The following is a 21490-nucleotide window of genomic DNA, read 5'->3' as shown; positions in this document are numbered from 1 at the left end:
CTAGGAAAAAGTCATATGGGAGAGCTTTTCCTTACGCGCATGTGGTGAGGTGGACTTGGCCAACAGCAAAACTCCCACCCAGCTGCCCACTCATTCTCCTCCCTCAGCAGGAAAGGGGGAGAAAACAGGAAAAAGACAGGAGTGAGAAAGCTTGTGGGTTGAGATAGAGACAAGGAAGTCACTTACCAGTTACTGTTGCAGTCAATCCAGACACAATTTGGAGAAAAATAACTTCATTTATTGCTAATTAAAATGTAATGTAATTACAAATTTGGGTAGTGGGAAACAAAAAGAGAAATATTAAGACAACACCTTTCCTCCCCCCCTTTCCCAGACTCAATTTTATTCCTTCACTCTGGATGCCCCTACTTAACCCCTGCCCAAAACTGGCGCAGGAGTGGTTGGGAGCAGGGGGTCAAGGTCAGTACAAAGTGGTTTCTTTCTGCTGCTCCTTCCTCCTCACCTCTCCTGTGCTCCAGCATGGGCTCCCCACAGGCTGTAGTCCTTCAGGAAAATCTCCTTCAGTGTGGGTCCTTCGTGTGCTGCATTTTCTTCAGGAATATCCGTTTGCTCTGACGTGTTTCCCCCATGTGAACATCTGCTCTGGTGTGGTCCTTTCCACAGGCTGCAGGAAATATCTGCTCTGGCATGAGTCCTCCATGGGCTGCAGAGGCTCACTGCTCCAGGAACAGCCTGCCCCACACAAAGTGCCTGTGTGTGGCACTGCAAAGCAGTGGTGAGTGGCTGACTCCAAATGAGCTGGAAACAGAGAGGGATGCAGCATGACTGTCTGCCAAGGCTGTCTGGTACCTGCAGAGGTCTTTTCATTGATTTGCAACTGAGGGGGTAGAGAAGCCTAAAAAGCCCTTGGATGGCTGTCTGTTGTGGTCATTCCCTATCCTGCTGGGCTCCTGGGTGGTTCCAGGTCAAAGCTATTTCACAGGTTGACCTTTGCAGCCTAGAGCTATGTTGCTTTGCTGTAACTGGTGTCGCAAAACACAAAATCTTTTGTGTGTAGTCACTTATGTGCAGTATATGTTTGATCGGGCAGCAGGGAGGACAATTGCTCTTTAACTTCCTGGTTGTGGCTCCCTACGTGAGAGGGGTGCTCTGAGAGAGCAGCCCAGGAGGGAGAGACTGTCCTAGAAACCTGCTCAGGACAGAGTGGGGACAACCTCTTCTTACTCTCCTTCTGCCACATTTTGAGATTTCTCTAAGATGAGACTCTTTGAGCCAGTGGAAGGCCATTCAGTTGCAAGGAGAGACTGAAAAACATGAAAGTGAAACTTATAAAACACTGCTGAGCCAGGAAAGGCTGAGACTCCATCATGGTTATGAGTACGCAGGTCCTTTTCTAGAGGGGAATCACAGAGCCAATGGCTCTCAGAGAGGTTGCGAAATATGGGGGTAGCAAGTGAATTACTGCAAATCACACTGAGTTGGAGACTGAAAAACACTTTTTTTTTTTAATGAACTCTGCAAAAATGGAGTGAAAATGAAGGAGAGATGGGATGTCAATATGTAATATGTAAAGAGCATGAGTTACTGACATGCACTTCTTCTCTTTGTCTATGAGGAAAGACTGCAGAGGCTGTGAAGGAAAGCCTGGGAAGGCTGGTAGCAGGGACAGAAGGAAATAGGAGTTCCCAGAAATGACGTTCACCAAAACTGTGAGGAGCTTGGTCTACTCTAATTAGTAAGGAGGTTGTCTGCAGCCCCATTCAGCAAAATTTGGGCACAGCTGTGGAGCACAGGCACATTGCTGCATAGGCTCCACTTCAGTATTTTGAGCACTGTCAGAACCTGGGCCATTACTGGAGATACTGAAATGAACAGATGGTATTGAAGAGAATATACTTACCTGTGAACATCTGAAGAAGGCAATAGGATGGCAGGGCCCCTGAGGTTGGGGGTTACACGGATTTGGTGCATAACTGGGGGTATGACCATGCCCTCTGCTTTAGAGAGTATTTATAATGTATTTTACATGATAATGGCAGTTCATTATTATTTCCAGCTCACAGTGTGTTAAGGATACCCTCCTCCCCAGCTCCCCATTTTCCACTCTGTTGTATTATTTGAGCCATGAAATCACCAGCAATACTCCTGTTTGGCTGCAACCCTGGACAGATGCTGCATTGTTTGAGGAGGGGTGAGGCATGGCCGATTAATCCGCTGACTGTTGGGATTAGTGCTTCAGAGGCTCTTAACATCTGCAGCCCCAAGACAGCCCCAAATTCATCAGCACAGGAAGCCGGAGGGTAGCAGCAAGGCTGGTAAGAGCTCTTATGTGGGGGGGATTTTCTATTGAATTGCCAATGCCAGGTAGCAAGACAAGAGGGGGCTTCTATGGGAGAGGTGGCAGCCATACCATTATCTTGGCACTTCTGTCACACAGTTTCTTGCCTGTATCTGTGATTCCCAAGACTAAGGAGTTGTTGGCTGTGTAGAGGGAGCAAGGCTGAGAAGCCAGGGAGAGGGCTGGAAAGACCCTGCAGAGCAGGCACAATGGAAATGTGTCAGCCCTGAAGGCCTCGAAGCTCCAGTTCCATGTGTTTGGGAGGTGAGGTGAGGATGGCTGTGGGCTGCCAAACACAAAGTGCTGCCAAACCAGAGGTAGAGAGGGGGAAAGTGTTACCGGGGACTTACCTCATGTGGTTACTGTGGTTTATCTCCCTATCTAAAACCAGTCCCTCCCTGCGGCTCTGCTCATCTGAGCTGGACTTTGTTAATCTGGTAGCAGATTAACAATCTTCCCTTTGTGCTCCAACTCCATTTTTTCCCTGCACTAACTTTTTGTTTCTCTTCATCACAGGGTTTTATGAGCCTTTTGTTTGCAGAAACAGGCAGCATAAGGGATGAGAAGAGACTTCTGAGCAGCCATGGATGGGTTACAGCTGCGGGTAAGGCTCACCTTCTGCAAATCATAACCTTCCACCATCCTTCAGAGTCCCCAGTAGCTAAAGGGAAAGAAAATACCAGCTCCATCTATATCTAGTGAGCCTGTTAGCTGGGAATGATTCCCTTGTCTATCACTGCAGGGAAACTCCATAAGGTTGTTCAGGATTAAGCCCAGAGAGTGCCTGAGCTACTGGCTTAAGCTCCCCCACCTCCCCTTCATGCAAACAACTCAGCCTGTCCCCTCCCAAGCCCTCCCATGGACAGTCAGCTGGAGGCAAGCAGGGGCTGTCCATCTCATGAGTTAATCGCCTCCTGTTCAGATGTCAGGAGGAGATGAAGCTGCTATAAATAGATTGCGAAGCCCTCATGGTTTCAGCTGTGATTCACACACATGGTAGAGAAGCATTAGGAAGAATTAACATTCAATCTCTCAGGCACTTTCCTGAGAGCAAATGCCATTCTGTCCCTGTCACTTAATCTCCTTGCCTGGGGGAGGTCAGCAGCACTTTCTGGAGGGTCTAAATGGGTCAAATGGACAGGGAAACCTCAAGCGGGACTGTTGGAGAGCTAAAAACGGCCACTTCAGCTGGAGTGACTGAACAGCACCTGCCCGTAATACACAGCTGCATTTAGGAACATGGCAAGGTGCTCTGCTCCCGCCTTGCTGGGGCTGAGATCAGGCGGTGTGGTTTTGTTGCGGTACTCACATGCTGGGACACCTGACAACAGCCTCTGGGACTGAGACGACTTCTGGTGATGGTATGTGCAAGGGACTGGGGCTCTTTCTGGCTTTCCCTAAGGGGTGTTGAGATGTGTCTCTGACCGAGTGGCTCGCGGGGTCTGTGGTAGTCTGCCTAGATGAGCATGGTGGGTCAGGACAGTGTACCTGGGTGGTCTATGTGAAATCCCCATTTCTTCCCCTACTCCCACCCTCCTCCTAATTTTTCAAAGCTCAGGGTAGCATACAGCTAACCTACCCATGGGAAGCTGTGTGCACTTGTTCTGCATGTGTTTGCATTAATTTGCATGTGTCTAAGTGCTTGGTAGCATCCATCCCCCTTCCTTGCTGTGTTTATGCTGTTAGCAGTGACGGTCACTGAGCAATGTATGTGAGATGGAGAAATCAGCTGGAAGGGAGGTGAGACCAGACAGGTCCTGGAGTGGGAAGTGTGAGGAGTCTGTTTGTAGGTATCCACCCATCTGTTTGCCTGACCATGTCCCAAGTACAGGGAAAGAGTGGGATTTTTCCTGAAAAGTAGTTTAGAGGGTAGAGCATCTCCTCAGGGTGGTGGATATTCCTCACACTTTTGCATATTTGGTTCCCTGTCAATAAAAGAGAGATCCATGTCCCCAGTTTCATAGCATTGCCAAGGTTTCATTGCTTTGCCATTAGATTATGGGTCAGAGAATCAAAGAGACATTCAGGGCGCTCAACATCCACAAAAGGTAAAGGAGAGTTTGGATTAAAGGATAAAAGTTCAGTGTCGGTATCTTTGGGTCCTCAGTTAGTGGTCTAGGGATTCTGGAGTTCACGAGATGACATATATACCAGAAAATCTTTTCCTTTCACTCTGCTCTTAGGGACCCAGGAATCAGGGTTTCTCAGAGAAGCAAGAAAAGATGCAGAAAAATGGTCAGGAGGAACTGCAAGTTGGTGGGAGAGTCACCTTATTATGATGGGACTAAATCCAAGAGAGTCACCCCATGACTATTCCAGAGCAAAGAGGGCCCTACCCCACTCCCTGCTGCAGGAAAACAGCATCAAATTTCAGCTCTAGGCAACATCCTTCAGTATAAACTGAAGCCTGCCACTGTGGGGGTGATTAAAGAGATCTCAATTCATGGGCTTCTCCTTGTGTGGATATGAGCTCCTGCCTGCTAAGGCACTGTATGAGGTTGTGTATATCTAAATCAAGCTGGTTTCAGTGTCAAAATGTCATTCCCCTATTTAGGAACACATGTCACTTAGTCTGATAGTTGGAATATAGACTGCACATCCCTATGGACTCTGGCAGTCTCAGGTCTGAGTGGGTCTGCAGGCACCTGTATGTTCTTAAGCCACCATTGAAGTCTTCATTATGTTATGGAGGAACCTGAAGTAAGCTGCCTTCCGAAAGTTATGTGAGAATGCCTGAACAGGATAAAGGGTTTCAGAAATAGTTGTGAATACAGTATTTCTGTTACTGTACAGAAAGTGGAATTGCAACTTAGAGTTTCAGCAGGGGCTAGATTCCCCAGCTGGATCCTTACAGAGACACAGACTAATGTGCAAGTCTGGAAGTGGCTCTGCAGGTTCCTTTGTTGTGAGTGACAAGGCTCAGATGACTTGCAGAAGCTCTTGCATGACCTATCCTGTATCTCAAAAAAAAGAAGAATCTAAAAGGAGCATTTTAGTCTGTCTATCCTACAAGTGAGTCCAGACAACCTGAAACAGCTTTGGAATGTGGACCATATTGGATGCAAATGGCAGGCCATATGTTTTATAACATTAATTGCCAAACTTTCAAAAGCATCCTATTGACCTCCTACAGTCAGTGAAAGAGCACAGCTCACGCTTAGGCACCTAATCATTTGTCATATATTCCTTGTTTTTCTTCAACATTTATATGGTAGTATCACCAACCTGGATGGTCTCCAGTGTTATGAGAGCTGCACAAACCCAAAATATTAGCCAATTTTCAAAAACATGGCATCTGTATATGCCAAGCATACAGATGGTACATGATATAATGGGAATTACAGGCAAAAAATAGAAGAGTAAGGGCAGTACACACGGAAAAAATCACTCATTCATCTGTAAAAGCTGGATCTGCTCAGATGATCTGGCTGGTGGCTGCCATAAACAGATGCTGGACTCTGGATAAAAGAGGTCGAAAAGTTATCCAGGAATAAGTTGTGATGGTTGAGAAGGGAGGAAATGAGAGCTGTAGCAGAGAATCCTGCCAGCCTGGGCTGATGAGGTTCATCTGCAGGAAGGGGAAAAGGCAAAGGGAGTGGATGGTTTTCTTCTACAAGAACCAACAAGGTAAGGAGAGTAACGGTTTGCAAACCTCATTGGAAAACAAGAAGTGATCTCTGGTTCTAGTTATTTCAGTGTGGCCTGGTATGCCCAGCTCTGGTGCCACAATAGTATTGGAATGAGTCCATATCCCTGCAGTAGCTTTATTCTCCAATGTAGTGTGCTGCTTTCACCTAGCTTATATGCATGAGAAGATTTTTTTCTTCCTCTGAGATCTTATCGTTTCTACTTACAGCAGGCATCCAGCAGCCGGAGCCTCCTCAAACTCACTGTTATGGAGGTGAAGTGGATTCACGTGTTGGTCATCTTCTTCTTCCTGTTGTCTGTTGCAATGACAGGCTGCTTTCTGTGGCAGTACAGCCTCCCCAAGGTGGAGCCCAGTGAGTAGTCAACTTTAAGCTTGGCCATGGTTTGACACAGAAATATGTAAGGCCGATAAATGCCTTCCTTCTCATGTGGATATTTTTATCCAAAGAACATTTGCCCGAAGAGCGCACAAATTTACCTCCTCCTAGCTGGTGTAAGGACACAGAGGAGGTGAACATTGGGTTGATGGATTACCACGTAACTCTGCTGGTGTCCAGAGAAGTACTATTACTTCTGGCACTGACCAAACTAGGTTAATTGATACACCAAGGAAACATTTTATTTTACATTTTATTTTTATCTTTTTTAGCATCCTGTTGTAAAAGTCACTCCAGTTCAGAATCGATTTTGTTTTACACCTTACCACGTGCTTCAGCTTATGGCTTTGCTTCCTTTCCTATTCCTTAATCTTAGCTCTTTGAACGGGCACAAGCCCCCGGTTCACACTACAATTCCCTTGTGTATGAGCTATCAACAGATAGACTAAAGGCACTGTATGTGCAAGGATGAAATATATACAGTGTAACTGGATCAGAGTTTTAAGTAGCCCAAAGGTGGCATAAAATCCACTGTGAAGGTGCCAGAGGTGCTTCATAGACCAATGTCTGAAAAGATTTCAGACCCTACATTTTTATCACAGAGTAGGAATAGCTGCCTGTAGGCTCTTGTGTATCTGTCCCCATTCATCTCAAAGTTTTAATAATGATTTTTCTCTTCTCATCTGTATTTCTAAGGCTTCGTGCTCAGTTGGTAAGTGAAAAGATAAATAAGCATTTTGTTTACAGCTTATAGTGCAGAGGAGCTGTGTTTATGAACACCTTGTGATCAACTGGGAAGATAGTGCCTCCAAGAATTCGCATCTCTCACTGAGTTTAAAGGTCTTTGCTTGCCACAAAAAACCAAAATATGCCTCTGGCATATGCAGGATGCAGCTAATTCAGAAGACAGATAATATACTAGGTATGCAGCATATCAACTGTTGTTGCAGTATTAGATTTCAGGTGGCACTCACAATTCACTCCTACATCCATTTTCTGAGGTTAAAATATGCATGGGACAACTCTGTTCTCCTGAAGCCAAACTCAGACTTTCCCCTAGACATGGGCAGGGCACTTTCATGGCATCTAAATCCACTGTCAAACCCACTGTCAGGTATCCTACAGTCTTCTGTAGTCCCAGTTCCTTACTCTTGAAGGTTGCAGAGCCTGTTGAAGTCTACTGCAGCTCTTCTCTGTCCCATGTGCTATACCATATGAGAATAGGCAATAACAGAGCACAGTGCCCTCTTCAAGTCCTGTTTTATGTGAGATAGAAACAATTCAAGATTGTCTATTTGCATATGCAGAAGTGTCCTTCAGCTTTGGACAACACAAGCAAGAAAGCTAGTGCTGACTCCTGAATGAGGTTAAAGCTTGTTAGCGTCTTTATTCAAGTCACATATGCTACTTTGAAATGTTTTCTAGGCCCATCTGTGATGGAAGTGAGATCAGAAGCTGTGCAGATGTGCCCCCGCTATCCCGAACCAGTACCACTGGACCACCCAATCCCCATTCTGAAGGACGCATTGGAGAAGGTCTGTAAGGAGAAGGGAACAAGGAGAGGCAGAACTCATGACTTCTTTTCTGAAGATGTAAAGGGGAGAATATGTATTTTGCCCCTGAGCATCTCTGGGGAACAAGGTGGGGAATCGAGGAGGAGAACATCATGTGAATCTGGAAATGGGTGTATAAAACTCCTTCACTGAACATACAGAACAGGTCAGTAAGCAGTTATCTTATCTATAGGGTAAGCTATGATGAAGAAACATTATTATTTGTCCATCAGAAGGTCTAGTGAGCATACATCAGTAAAAAATGATGGCTCTTGGTATCTTGTCTACTATTAGGCAGCCTTCATGTCTTGGAAAGTGGGTGACTTAGAACTAGTTCCTATTCATCAGTGACTGCCAATTCCTCATTTTATTGCTTTGCTGGCTTTTTCCATGCCACCATTTAAAAATTAAAAAGTTACTTGTAGGTATCTTCAGGGGAATGGAGAGGAAGGGGAAGAGCATCTGAGAGGCTTTTACTCAGTATTGATATATTTTCTCTGAAATTTTAGCACTCTGAAATTCTGGTGGTCTCTGTTGCAATGAGGAAATACTGCACCGTTGCCTTGACTGCACGGACCATAAGAACAGCAGTGCTCTGATAGGACACCCCTGGTTTTGTAGACCCCTATCATATAATATATCCTCTCATTTGTCTCTTTCTCACAACTAGCTTAATTAGTCATAATAGAAACTGTCCTACAGCCCTGATCATTCTTTTTACCCTTCTTTGAATCTTTTATAACTCTAGCATATTCTTGTGGAGATGCGGGAAATCAGTACTGTATTCAGTATTCAAGGTGCAAGTGGATCAGGGATTTACACAGTGATAAAACAGTGTTTTCTGGTTTATTTTATGTTACTTCTCTAATAATCCCTCATATTTGATTTACTTTTTTTTCTGCCATGGGGAACTGAGCAAATGTTTACATAGGACCATCCGTCATATGCCCCAAGGCATACCCATCCATAGCCCCAAGGTCTGGTTCCTGAGTGCTAATGACCAGCTCACTGCCCATCTGTGTGTATATGTTGTGAAGTTAGGGTTGCTTTTCTGCATGCACATCGCTTTATCTACACTGAATTTCAATTGCTGTCGCTTCACATTCATTTTTATGAAGTCTCTGCCGCTGTCTCTGGGGTTACTGTAGAGAGGTATTTTATTATTCAATTAGGATAAGTCAGAGAGGTGGGGGAATGTGCAGAACATTGAGTGTCCATCACTAACCTTGCTTCTTTGTGCTCCTCAGAAATAAAGTATTCAAGCATTCCTTTGAAGTAGGCTGGTGAAACTATTCCTATTTTGCAGATGGAATAAGGCACAGGGAACCTGAACCTGATGCATAGGAAGACATAGGTATTTGAAGGGGGCTTAGGAACCAGCAGCTCAAAAGTGTATCTTCAGATGCCTTTATGGTCTGCCTAAGTCTGTGGACACTCAAACCCACACTAAAGATCTTGCACTACCTGAGATAAACTACCATCCTGCTAGTCCCAGGCCAGGAACCCTGGAACTGGACAGTACCAGATGTCATTATATTGCACACAGGGGAGACTTTTTCCTGGCCCACAGCAGCTTGAAACAGGAGGGTGACGTTCACTCATGGTTGAGGCTTAAGGAAACATTTCTCTTTTAAGGATAAATACTTTTGCTTATAAGAAAGGCATACGTTTTCTTCAGAAGAGTCTTGCTAGTGGCCAAATCCAAATGCTGAGTATTGGATTCAATGACACTCGAGTCTAGAGAGCATCACATATTTCTATCAAATTTCTGCAGGTCCAGGCAGGTCTACATGTCAGACTCTTTCCGAGAAAACTCTAAGGAGGACCATGCTTGCTGGCACGAGACCAGGCTGTTCTCTGGAGGTGCCCAGTGTGTGCCCAGTGTGTGTCCAGCAGTGTGCCCAGGTGGCCAAAAAGGCCAACAGCATCCTGGCCTGTATCAAGAACAGTGTAGTGAGTAGAACCCGAGAGGTGATCGTCCCCCTGTACTCGGCACTGGTGAGATCCCACCTCGACTACTGCGTCCAGCTTTGGGCTCCCTACCACAGGAAAGACATTGAGGTGCTGGAGCAGGTCCAGAGAAGGGCAACGAAGCTGGTGAGGGGTCTGGAGCACAAGTCTTACGAGGAGAGGCTGAGGGAGCTGGGGTTGTTCAGTCTGGGGAAGAGGAGACTGAGGGGAGACCTTATTGCTCTCTACAAGTACCTGAAAGGAGGCTGTAGAGAGGCGGGGGTCGGTCTCTTCTCCCAAGTTACAGATGATAGGACAAGAGGCAATGGCCTCAAGTTACGCCAGGGGAAGTTCAGGTTAGATATTAGGAAATATTTCTTTACTGAAAGGGTTGTCAGGCATTGGAATGGGCTGCCCAGGGAGGTGGTTGAGGCACCATCCCTGGAGGTATTCAAGAGAGGAGTTGACATGGTGCTTGGGAATATGGATTAGTGTTGGGTGGTGTGGTGGTGTGTGTGGTTTGTTTGTGAGTGTTGTGTGTTTTTTGTTTTTTTATGGTGTGTTTTTTTTGTTTGTTTGTTTGTTTGTTTGTTTGTTTTTTTCATCGGTTGGACTAGATGATCTTAAAAGGTCCCTTCCAACCTAGGTGACTCTGTGATTCTGTGATGTACCCAACCACACTACATGGGCCACTGGTACATGGGGAGGGGAGGGAAAAGAACCACTGCAGAAGGGCAAGGCACAAGTTGGGTGTTTCCACTGCTGGCTGTCAGTGCACCTCATTGGCAAAGAGGTCCAGAGGACATGATTTGTCTTGTCCTTTCTTGTCTCAAATACTGGGCTTGGAAGGACATTTCTTATGTCTTAACGTTTCTGTGCAAAATATAACTTATGCATGATGATGAAATAGCTTTGAAAAAGTCATAAAAGAGCAAGACCAATGCATTCTGGTTGCAGGAGGTGGGTGGAGCACAGCTGGCTGATAAATTCTCCTTGCCACAACAGAGACCAAAGAGCAATCGGAGCCCTATAGTGGCTTAGTGATGTTTCTCAGATTGCAATTTAAACAGGATACCTTGTTTCATGGCATAAAAACTGTGATGGGGTATTTGAAAAGCCTGGATCTTTTTCTCATACATTTTTGAACCTAGAATACTAGTGCAAAGAATAGATGGACACGGTACAATTTAAAAAGGAAGAAATTGCAATTATTAGGTTTTAGCATTTGTTTTTAATCATATAAGCATCATAGTTATTTCAAGGATGAGCACCACATTCTTCAACACTGTGGACATGTAGACTGAAAGAAAGATACTGGGTTATTCAGCATAAGCAATTCAAAGGACCAGAAAAAAACACTTTTAAGTGCTTGGAAGTAAGGAGGGCTGATGGTCTGGATCTTCTATTGCCTGTTACAGACTAGATGCATTATAAGATTCTTCATGTGGAAATTCCTAACTTCCCATCATTCTCCAGGTAGATATGATGCTGCGCCAAAGGATTCATAGCTCTGGTCTCCCTGCCATGTCTGCCATTGTTATCTACAATGACACTGTGCTCTGGACCGGCAACTTCGGAAAGAAGAATGGTTCGGACCCCTCCTCAGTAGTGCCCAATGAGTACACTATTTACAGGTGAGATAGATGTATCACAGGCATGAGAGCTAGAAAAAGAGCCTATACATATGGAGATCTGATACCTAGGAGTAGAGCCACTGTCACAAACAGTATGTTCTACTGGCTCAGGTCCACTGCAGAAACCTCTTCAGAGTTACACTGAAACTATGTGAGACAATGCTTCAGCTAGTCCCTAAATTATAATATGCTTGTGGTTTACTGAGTTGTTTACTTTGGATTTTTTTAAAATTTATTTTTAATTTGATCCGACAATATTTTAAATTGGAATAGGAGTGAACATCCTGGAGAATCCGAAAACACACTACTCTTCACATTGGAATGTCTCCATGCTTTGAGGAGGCCTAGGGCACAAATCTGAAGACTGAGAGCTAGCACAGATTTTGTGAACAGTGAGAAGACAGTGTCATAGGACTAAAAAAGAAAAAAGTTTCAATCTAGCAAAAAATGGGTGTTGGGAAGAGTATCTACTGAACAGATAGGCCTGTAAACTTATTCATTCTCCTAGTGAAGTCAAAGCCATATTGGCCATTATTTTTTAGATAAAGATAGAATAAAGCTTTTTGTGTGTGTTAAAAAACAAAAACAAATACAAAGGAAGTGTTTTCTTCCTTTAAAGATCTATTTTCAGTGATTTACAACTGTGCTATATATGAAACATACGAGCTGCACACTGACTATCAAATGTTGTCCTTAGAATGAACAATTTTGGAAAGTTTCAGCAGCTGTTATTACCTGGTTTTTCCCGTCTGCATCACAAACTCCCTTCATAGATGACTTCACACTATTTCTTCCCAAATCACAGAATGCGTTTGGGTTGGAAGGGACCTTAAAGGTCAGCTAGTTCCAGCCCCCCACCATCATCAAGGGAAGGGGAACCCATCCCTGGGTGGGCTTGAACCACCAACCTTTTGGTTAACAGCCAAATGTGCTGATCATTTCTGCTACGGAGACTCCCCCTGAAGAATTTATCACCAGTTAGCATCATTTATGGTCAGAATTATGGCAGTATCTGATTGTCTTCAAACCTCTGACTTTCGTTCCTGATTAATGAAAACACTCTTGGCGAATGCTTTCACTCTAGGCTGTCTTGCACCGGTCTAACAATTTCACCTCTAGCGGCACAATATGAACGCCCACATCTTAATGATGTCCCCATTTCCAAAAACCAACAAAAAAGAACCAGAGTTCTATTCCAGAAGACCTTTTGTAAATTTGACTCCATTCTGAAGCCACACAAATATTACCATTGATTATGAAATGTAAAACTTTATGGCATTTCAACCTTAAAATTCCAATAAACTACTTGCAACTTGTTATGGCACTTACTAAGCAATAATTTATAAAATATGTCATCTTATGATTTATCTAAGTGAACAGAAAAAGTTCTGTAGCTCACTGCACTATTCAGGAGATACTACTGAAGGTTATATTGCAGTCCATATAGGCCAGAGATAAGGATATTAATTCAAGCTTCTTACTTGCATTTTAGCTATTCCCTTCTGAATTAGCAAAAGTATTGCATGTAAAGCTAAAGGCAGTAGGTCAGTTGGGTGATCTCATTGTACTGACCATCTTTCCTCTCAATTCACGGATTTCTTAATGTTTAATTTCTACAAATGTTTGTTCCTTAACAGAATTGCCAGTGTCTCCAAGATCTTTCCCACCATTATGTTGTATAAGATGTGGGAAGAAGGAAAAGTCACATCTCTTGATGACCCATTGGAACGTTACGCCCAGAACTTTGTTATTAAGAACCCTCTGGGAAGGCTCAAGGAATCAGAACAGAGATACACAGCAGACGGGCTCATTTTTTTGGAAAAAGGTTCAATGCCACTTAAGCCATCACCTGTTACCTTGCGCAGAATGGCCAGCCAGCTCTCAGGTGAGACAACACTGCTACCTGCTTGTCCTCTGCTCACCACTACGCCACTTTAAAGAGACCACACAGAGTACAAACCACATGTCAGGGATAAAAAAAGTTGTTGTTGAGGCCATTTCCCAGAGTGGACCCTGCACCTCTGCACTTCCCAGAGGTCAGGCAGGACCCTTGGAAGCAAGCTGTCAGCAGCTTCACGAAACGCTAAAACGAAACTCTTGTCCAGGCCACCTGCTAAGAAGCGGGCCAAGCTACACTGTGGGCTGGGGAGTTGTCTTTCCCATGCAAGGTGAATATATATTTCTTTTAACACAGTAGCATGACCTGAAATCAGGTTCTAATTGCATAACAGTTTTTTTGTACTCCAGCCCAGAGTGCTCTCAGTTCTCTGAGATGTAGAGTTGAGGGTCAAAGTGGCACCAAACCTCTTTGCTATGAACAGATAGACCTTGATCACTGAGCTAAATTTAGCTGTCAGTGTAGTTCCTGATCTGGGATTCCTGACCTATTAATAGCTTTGTACTTGCTAGCAGAAGACTATTAATCTACTGCTACCTTCATAATTGGGTAACCCTTACATTAAGGTAAGAAGGAGCTCACAGGACTCAGGAGAACTTTAACCTTTCTCAGAAATAAAGCTACTAATACTTGACTCAGAGATTCCAGAATGTAATGGCCAAAGAGACTGTGACAATATCTCATGTAGCATTTTGATTAAACTCTGTAGCACCGGAATTATTCCACGTTGGAATAAATGCCCTAAAATTAGGATCTAAGATCAAAATAGCATGTAGGCAAATGGCAATACCTCAGGACAGGGTACAGCACCACCTGAAGCAAACCAATATCAAATAAGGGTTCCTCAAAAAGGGATGATGTAACTGAAATCTGGAAACAAACAGAGAAACATCCCAAAGTGGCCAGTGGCAGCAGGGGGCAGAAATTTCTTTCTGTGTGCACAGCCCTGCCCAGCACCTCTCCCTGCAGGCAGGGTCTTGCTCTAGCCAGCCTGATGATGTCCTCAGGGCCACTAACTCTGCCTGGTCCCCTCTGACTCTCAGGAGCACCTGAAGCTAGTCTGGCTGCTCCTTGAAGGAGCAGTGTGTGCTGGGGCTGCCCTGTCATCTAATGAGGTGTGAGGTATGCCCTAGTAATACTTGTAGGAAGCATATGTCAAAAGTGGTCATAGCATAATTGCTTGTAATGTGCAACCATTCCATTGTTTCCACTGCTGTGCTAGATTTGTGCCCCTACTTAGCTCCTTTTATGTTCCTATGTCTTTTTTTTTAAGAATGTGGCCCAAATTTCCAGACCGCACCAGCAGGGTACACCAACCAGATTGGACCCTGATAATGTAGCAGAAGGAGAAGCACAGTTTCAAAATCCCAACTGAAAATCAAATGAATGTTGAGGTCACATGTTACATTTCCTGTCTGTCAAAAACCATAAAGGAAGAGGTTCTGCTTAGTATCAAGATCAAAGCCACTGCGTGACATATTGTAAAGTGTTTTTCATCTAAATTCTTCCAGTAGAAACTGGTCTTTAATATATCCTCATTATCTGGGCTTATCTACATTGCGTATTACAAAAGTAACTCCAAAGACTTTTTTCCTCAACAATTCATGGATTCATTGGTAGACGGAAGCTCCAGCTCGTTAAGACTATGATTTTCAAATATATATGAATGATACTATGAGATGCTATTTTAAAGTATTAGCAGCATGCTTATCACATCAATTAGCAGCCCATGAGGTATAAATCAATGACTGTGGATTTTCTGTTATGCTCACACATTCTCTGGTTTATCATTTCTAATGAACCTCAAGAGAGACATTGCACTGCTGTCATGGTGCTGGTTAAATTCTCCCAGCAGTGCAACATTTTCTTTGCTGTCATTGTGGCAAGGTGAAGATGGAGGATCTCATTGTCTACTGGAAGATGCTGGGTGCATCTCTTATGTGGTCATTCAGCTGCACAAATAATCGCAGACCAGAAGTAGAAAAAGTGCTCTCCTTCCAGTTCAAATCCCAAGGTCAGAGAAACAGGTGTTGCTGCTACAAAAGAACAGGGCCTCATTCAGCTTTGCCATGATTAAGCGCATGCTCACTGAGCAGACGATTGCAAGTCATTTTTCTGTCATGTACCCTTCCTGATTTCCTCCTAACCTCTAAATCAAAGTCAGCTGCAAACTGCAATGAGGATTTCATTCCAGATGTAGTCCAAGTTCTTGACTTGACAAGCCATAGATCCTGTGCAAAGAAGTTGTGGCATCTTAAAAAAGTCCTGGCCAAAAGGTTTTAGGGAATTCATGTTCAGTGTTGTGAAATTAAAAGTAAAAAGAACTTCAATTTTTCTACATTCAGAAACCCTGAATAAATGTTGCTAAAGCTGGGGAAAAAAAAAAAGGGGGGGGGGGAAGCTAAAAAGAAAAAAAAAAAAAGCAAAAAAAAGCTAAAAATACTTTAAGCCAAGCTTGGAATGGTTCAGAGATGTTCAAGCCTTCTGTAGTGAGGTATAAAGAACAAAAACCTGTTTAAAGAGGCTGTTACACACCTTTGCAGTCAAGGGAATACAGTCACACAGAAATACAGACAGGGATTTCCCCAACACCCAATATGCCCTTCTCTTCCAAAATACATTTGGGGATACATGGTATTTTTAATCATTCATCAAGGTATTTTTACTGAAATGTAACAACCCAGAGTTGGTGCCGGGGTAGGACTTACCATTACACAGATTCAGTGGTCCATTACTTGAATATTGTGTTCTGCGGTCCAGTGTGAACAGGTCCTTGCAGCACGTTTACTATGTGTAAAAAGCACATGTGTGCATCATTTTTGTTTCCATCTTGCCATTGAATCTTGCCTTTTGCTCTCTCTTCACCAGACTTAAAGTTTCCGGGACCATGATTTGTCTCAAATTGTTAATTTCTCTTTTCCATGGCACAGGTCTGCCCAGGAGGCTACGATCTACCAGCCTGCTGTGGAAGGGCAATACACAAGAAGCTCTAGCTCTCCTGAAAGACGATGTCTTGGTTGCTGATCCTGGAACCAGGTCAGGTATATTCACTTACGAGCTTTTGGTCTGGGTTTGTGCTCTCCACTGATATAAGCCTCACCTGCAGTCTTCATGGCCAATGAATAAAACAGCCATCTTAGACAAGCCTAAAGGGAGCTTCAGCCATTTATCCATACACCTCTTTTATCCTGGAAGGAGTGACTGTTGGAGGTGCCAGGTTTTTTTTAAAATGCGTATAGAGCCTGAGTGAGAAGCCTAGATAAGGCAAATTAAACTGCTATAGCTAGGTCCAATGAGGCTTAAATTGAGAAAGATGCAGATTTTCAAAAATGGAAAGGCATGTTAATTTAATTGGTTTAAATCATCATAGATTTCACTTAAAATCATGCTATTTCTGTAGTGATTTGTATGTCTCTAAATTATCCATAAGTTTTATTAATGTTTGTTACAATTTATATAGCCTGTTAAAAGTCTATTTCCTGAGTAGTTGCAAACACTGAAAAATATGAATAGGATCCAGTGGACAGCAGGTGAGTGAAAGGATTCAGACTAACTGGGAAAAGTTTTCTAAGTCTGCAAAATTTCTAGGTTAATATAATTAAATGCTGAAATAATTTGCCAAGGTTGCTGAGGATTCACTTTCTAAGAGTTAGAAAACTTTTAGAAAACTCAGTGGTTCAATATTGGCAACCTTGCATTAGTCCTGTCCGATGTCATGTAGGAGGTTACAATAGATAGTCCTTAAAGGATTTTAAGACTTTAATAAGATCATCTTCTTTTATGCTTACCATTAAGATACATAAGGACATCCACTCCAAGTCTCTGAAACCCTTATTACTGGACTTGTTGATAGATTTTACTGTCTCCCTGTTCCTAGATATACTTCATAGCTAACATCATTCTTCATAAAGGAGATTCTCATTTATTTATATAGAAATTTTAACATATTCTTCTGTATATGTTGAAATTCAACTTCATTTCAGATATAAAATTTTAGATCCAGAATGTATTTATTCTTGGGGTAGAAATATATATGTACATCGTGATTTTATTCAGCTAGATGGTCTGAAAATTGTTGAAGTGGTACCAAATTTATGATCTAAATAAGCCTCAGTGAGATGTGTGGTTTCACACAATTAAAAAAACCCAGACAAACAAGGTTGAAAACAACATGAATTTTTAAAATGTGTTTGAAAAGAAAGTTGCCCATTTGTGTCTTCATGTCATTAAACTTCATTCAAGTATAAAGACTTATATAACTTTATGGATATTAAAGACTGAAGCACTCAGGTGTCTTTAATGACTCAACATTGCTGGATGCTGCTTTGTTGACTTTTAAGTGCTTTTTAAGTTGTTTTATCATCTTAAAAGTACCTAGCTTAGGTGCTTAAGGGATTGTACAATGTTAAATCTCCAAAAAGGCTTGCTTGGGATTTTGAGACCTCTAAGGTAACGTAACTCCCACGTAACTAACTAACTCTAACACGTAACTCCCAACTCCGCTTTTAAAAAGAATGGATATATTCTTTGGTGAACAATTATAAACAATAAGTCAGGATACGCAAACATATAGAGGTTTGTATAAAGTTGGGGTTTTTTTTCAGTTTTCCATCTCCAGCCCTCTTTCTGTAGATAGTGTTTAAATAGCTCTGCTGATGTTCTCACAGGAATTTTTTCTTTCTTTACGTAACAACAAATCAAGGCAACAACATTCAGTTTTTTTCTCTCCCTCCTTCAGCTCTCCTCTCTCTTTAGCATGTCATCTGATAAAATGAGAATTTTTCCCCAAAGAGAGACCTATCCACTGTTTTTTCATTGTCATACCCACAATGCGTCACTGAGGTAAGGCTGATCCAGATATATTCTTCCTTTTCAGATGCCACTACAGCAATTTGGCCTTCTCACTGATGGCACATGTGCTAGCTGACCATGCAGCTGAGGGCCAATACCAGCGCTGGATCTCGGAGAACATCCTGGACCGCTTGGGCATGGAGGACACTGGCTTCGACATCACCCCACCCATCCGCTCCCAGATGGCTGTGGGTTTCTATGGCAGCCATCAGCCAGCCCCTCTCTACGACCTTGGCTGGTACAGGCCCTCTGGCCAGATGTACTCCACAGCTGCTGACCTTGCCAAGCTGGCAATGGTCTTCTTAGGCACCTACCACCGTCGTCTCCTAGAACCTGACACAGTGAAGACAATGCTGACCCCACTGTTTAAGTGCTCCACTGAATACTTTGCTAACAAGACCGGCACACCCTGGGAGATTAATGAGCAATTGGGATATGATGTCATTAGGAAGGACGGAGACCTTGATGGTTATTCAGCTACCTTCTCTCTTATCCCCAAGCTCCGCCTGAGCTTCATTGTGCTGATGGCAGGACCCAGGCCTCAGGGTGGAGATATTGTGACTCAGACATATGAGTATCTTATTCCTGCCATGGAGACGGCCTTCAGAGAAGCAGAGAAAAGCTTGATTCCTCCTCCAAGTCCAGGCCCTTATGTAGGCTACTATACTTATTCCAACCTGACTTTCTATGAGATCAAAGTTGGACCTGGTGGGGTGCTGGTCATGCAGCAGTTTGGGCCTCACGTGGAAGAGCTGATTCCTGAAAAGTACCGGACAATCAAGCTCCACCACCTGGAAGATCGTGTTTTCCAAGTTGTTTTCGACAGGGAGTTCCCATGTGTTCTGCACCTGGGCTCTGCCTCCATCTCACTGGAGACCCAGAATGGGCAGCTCTTCAACTTTTATCCATTCGATCGCAAGGGTTTGTCTCCTGGCTTTGATGCACCAGGGCTAAACACATATAATGTGGTGCGTGTACTTCGTAAACCTGTATTCTATAGTTAAATGTCCCCTCTACTTTTCTGACCACATCTGGGAGGTGGCTCCAAATCTGTGTCTTACCAGACTCTCCTGTCTGTGTGGCTTTATGGATGCCATGTAAAGGGGAAAGATGGTGACAAATGACTCTTTTGCCCAACAAATATGTCATGTCCCACTTCTAAAATTACTCTAATGGCTTGCAGTCCCTGGCAGCGCACAACAGGTCAGCTAATATCTGGGAATGTCTGCAGAAAAAAGACGTGGGAATGTGCTGGATGGATGGTGTTTGGATGCCATAAAAAAAAGCTGAGCACTTAAGTCTTCACACTTACATTGTCCGTTTGATGACCATTGTGGTGATTGACTGGTATCATCAAAGGGCTGAGAATTTCCTGTGTCTCTCAGAAAATATCTCTTCTTCAGTCCAAGGGTTTTCCAGGGCTCTTCAGGAGCTCATCTACCATGAACAAGATTCCTCACCTGGGTTTGCCAAAAGCATTATGTGCTAGAAAATGGCACCAGATTGATACCAGGCCCTGCTTGTGATACCTGGGAAGGGAGGGTTCTTTCCTGGGTCACAACAAGTAAACTGTGAAAAGAGCAGATAGCAATGTGGTTATGTCTTGGCTCCATGGCTTTCTGTTTAAGTGGTGGTCACACAAAGAATATTGCAACACTTAAGTACAGAAGCTGAGGCTTAGGCCTGTGAGCAGGGCCACATGAACATATACTGGTGTATTCCAGCTGGACAAAGGTTTGTGACTGTCTCAGTACATAGGCAAGTGTGTGACTGTGGTGTTTAAGTTCAGGAATGCATGGTGATCTTTATGTGTGTTTTGGGCAGGGTGTCTGTATGGATTGTGTTTATGCAGGTATGAGGGTGTATGCAAAGGGAAAGTGCATTGGCCTGGGGACCACTACGTTTAGGACAAGTGCTCCTGCAAGCAATCTGCAAAACCACAGGTGCATTTTCTTCTCCTTTCTTGTGCCCACTCGATGCCAAGGCAGGCAGGACAGATGATATGTCATTAATGACCAACACCATATCACTGTGTTGGGAACAGTGTCAGGCATGAGTGCAAGACAGGGCAACTACCACCGACTGAGGAGTCTTGGCTCTTGAAATGCCCCTTCAAGTTTAGAAAAGTATTGTGATTGCAGCCTTAACTGGAGCCTGAAATAAATACAAACAGAGGGTCAGGACAAGATAACTCTTACCTTAAAATGAATAGCCTAGCTGCAGAGTACGGCAGTAGTGGTACAACTTGGAAATCCTGAAGGAAGTGCAAAAGGGTAAGCATACTAGCACAACCCTTCAAAGTGCATGTTCTCCCATACCATAACTTGTATGAGGTTGGATCATCTTGCAGCTGCATGTCTCTGGACTTGTCTCAGAGAAGATGAGAAAATAAATATCCCTGCCTCCCTTCTTCTTTCTTGTCTCTCTCAGTTTTCACTCTGTATGCAGTTCTTCAGCTTCAATTTTGAGAAGAGAAACCATCACTGAAGGCCTAGAAGTCTATGATTCACAAACTCGGTTCCCTGCCTTTTTTCAGACAATTTAATTTCCCTGGTAAACATATGAAATAATGTAAACCTTGCCTAACAGGCAGTCATGGTTGCTGCTGCATTGGTTTCCTTTGGACTTTGTAGGTGATTACATTTTATACCTTGTACAACCCCATATGTGCAAGTATTTAATCTGAGCTATAACAACAGCAATAAACTATAGCAAATTCTTGCTGTTCTCATGTGTGGTCATGCCCAGATGTATGTGTGCAGGCAGATAGGTTGCACTATGGTTGATTTTGTGTGGATGTGCCTACACTCTGTCATTGCATGCCTGACACAACAGTGCTCTCTGGGCTTTGAGCCCACAAGACGTAATGTGTGATTGTAAGTCACGTGAGTGGTCTAGCCCTGGTCTTTTTGAGTGAGGGCTAAGTACCAGTTTGGGGCTGTTCTTCTTGCTTTGGAACAAAAGAAGTGATTGTTTACCCATCAGCTACCTTTAGAAACTTTTCAAGAAAAATTAAGATTTATATCCCATGTCACTCATAGGGCAGGATGAAGCACAACACTGGACTATCTCTATCTGTCTGATCGAGAGGTTAAGATGTTTTACTTTTCCATCAGTAATGTAGACAGTAACAAGTCTTTCCTTTTCTAGTGAGCCACCCTCAAGACTGAACACTGACACTCTTTGGTGTCTTGCTTGTTCCCGTAACAGCAAAGTACACCTCTTTGCTATTCATAGTGTGAACCCACACCTGCATTAAGGCCTGTCTCACCAAGCCTTGG

At 43.5% G+C, this 21490-nt stretch overlaps 1 protein-coding gene across 1 annotated transcript; it reads left to right on the top strand.

Annotated features, from left to right (window-relative positions):
- The first annotated feature begins 2858 nt into the window (after positions 1-2858).
- On the top strand, positions 2859-20922 carry LACTBL1 (lactamase beta like 1). The gene is given in 7 exon segments (XM_074161744.1): positions 2859-2903; positions 6156-6300; positions 7750-7859; positions 11304-11461; positions 13099-13346; positions 16289-16394; positions 18235-20922. Coding segments are annotated over 7 exon segments (1791 nt in total). The 3' UTR covers positions 19214-20922.
- The last annotated feature ends 568 nt before the right edge of the window (positions 20923-21490 follow it).

The sequence above is a fragment of the Numenius arquata genome, chromosome 20, assembly GCF_964106895.1.
Source record: "Numenius arquata chromosome 20, bNumArq3.hap1.1, whole genome shotgun sequence".
NCBI lineage: Eukaryota > Metazoa > Chordata > Aves > Charadriiformes > Scolopacidae > Numenius > Numenius arquata.
The sequence above is the reverse complement of the archived record's forward strand: the minus strand, read 5'-3'. Positions and strand labels throughout refer to the sequence as shown.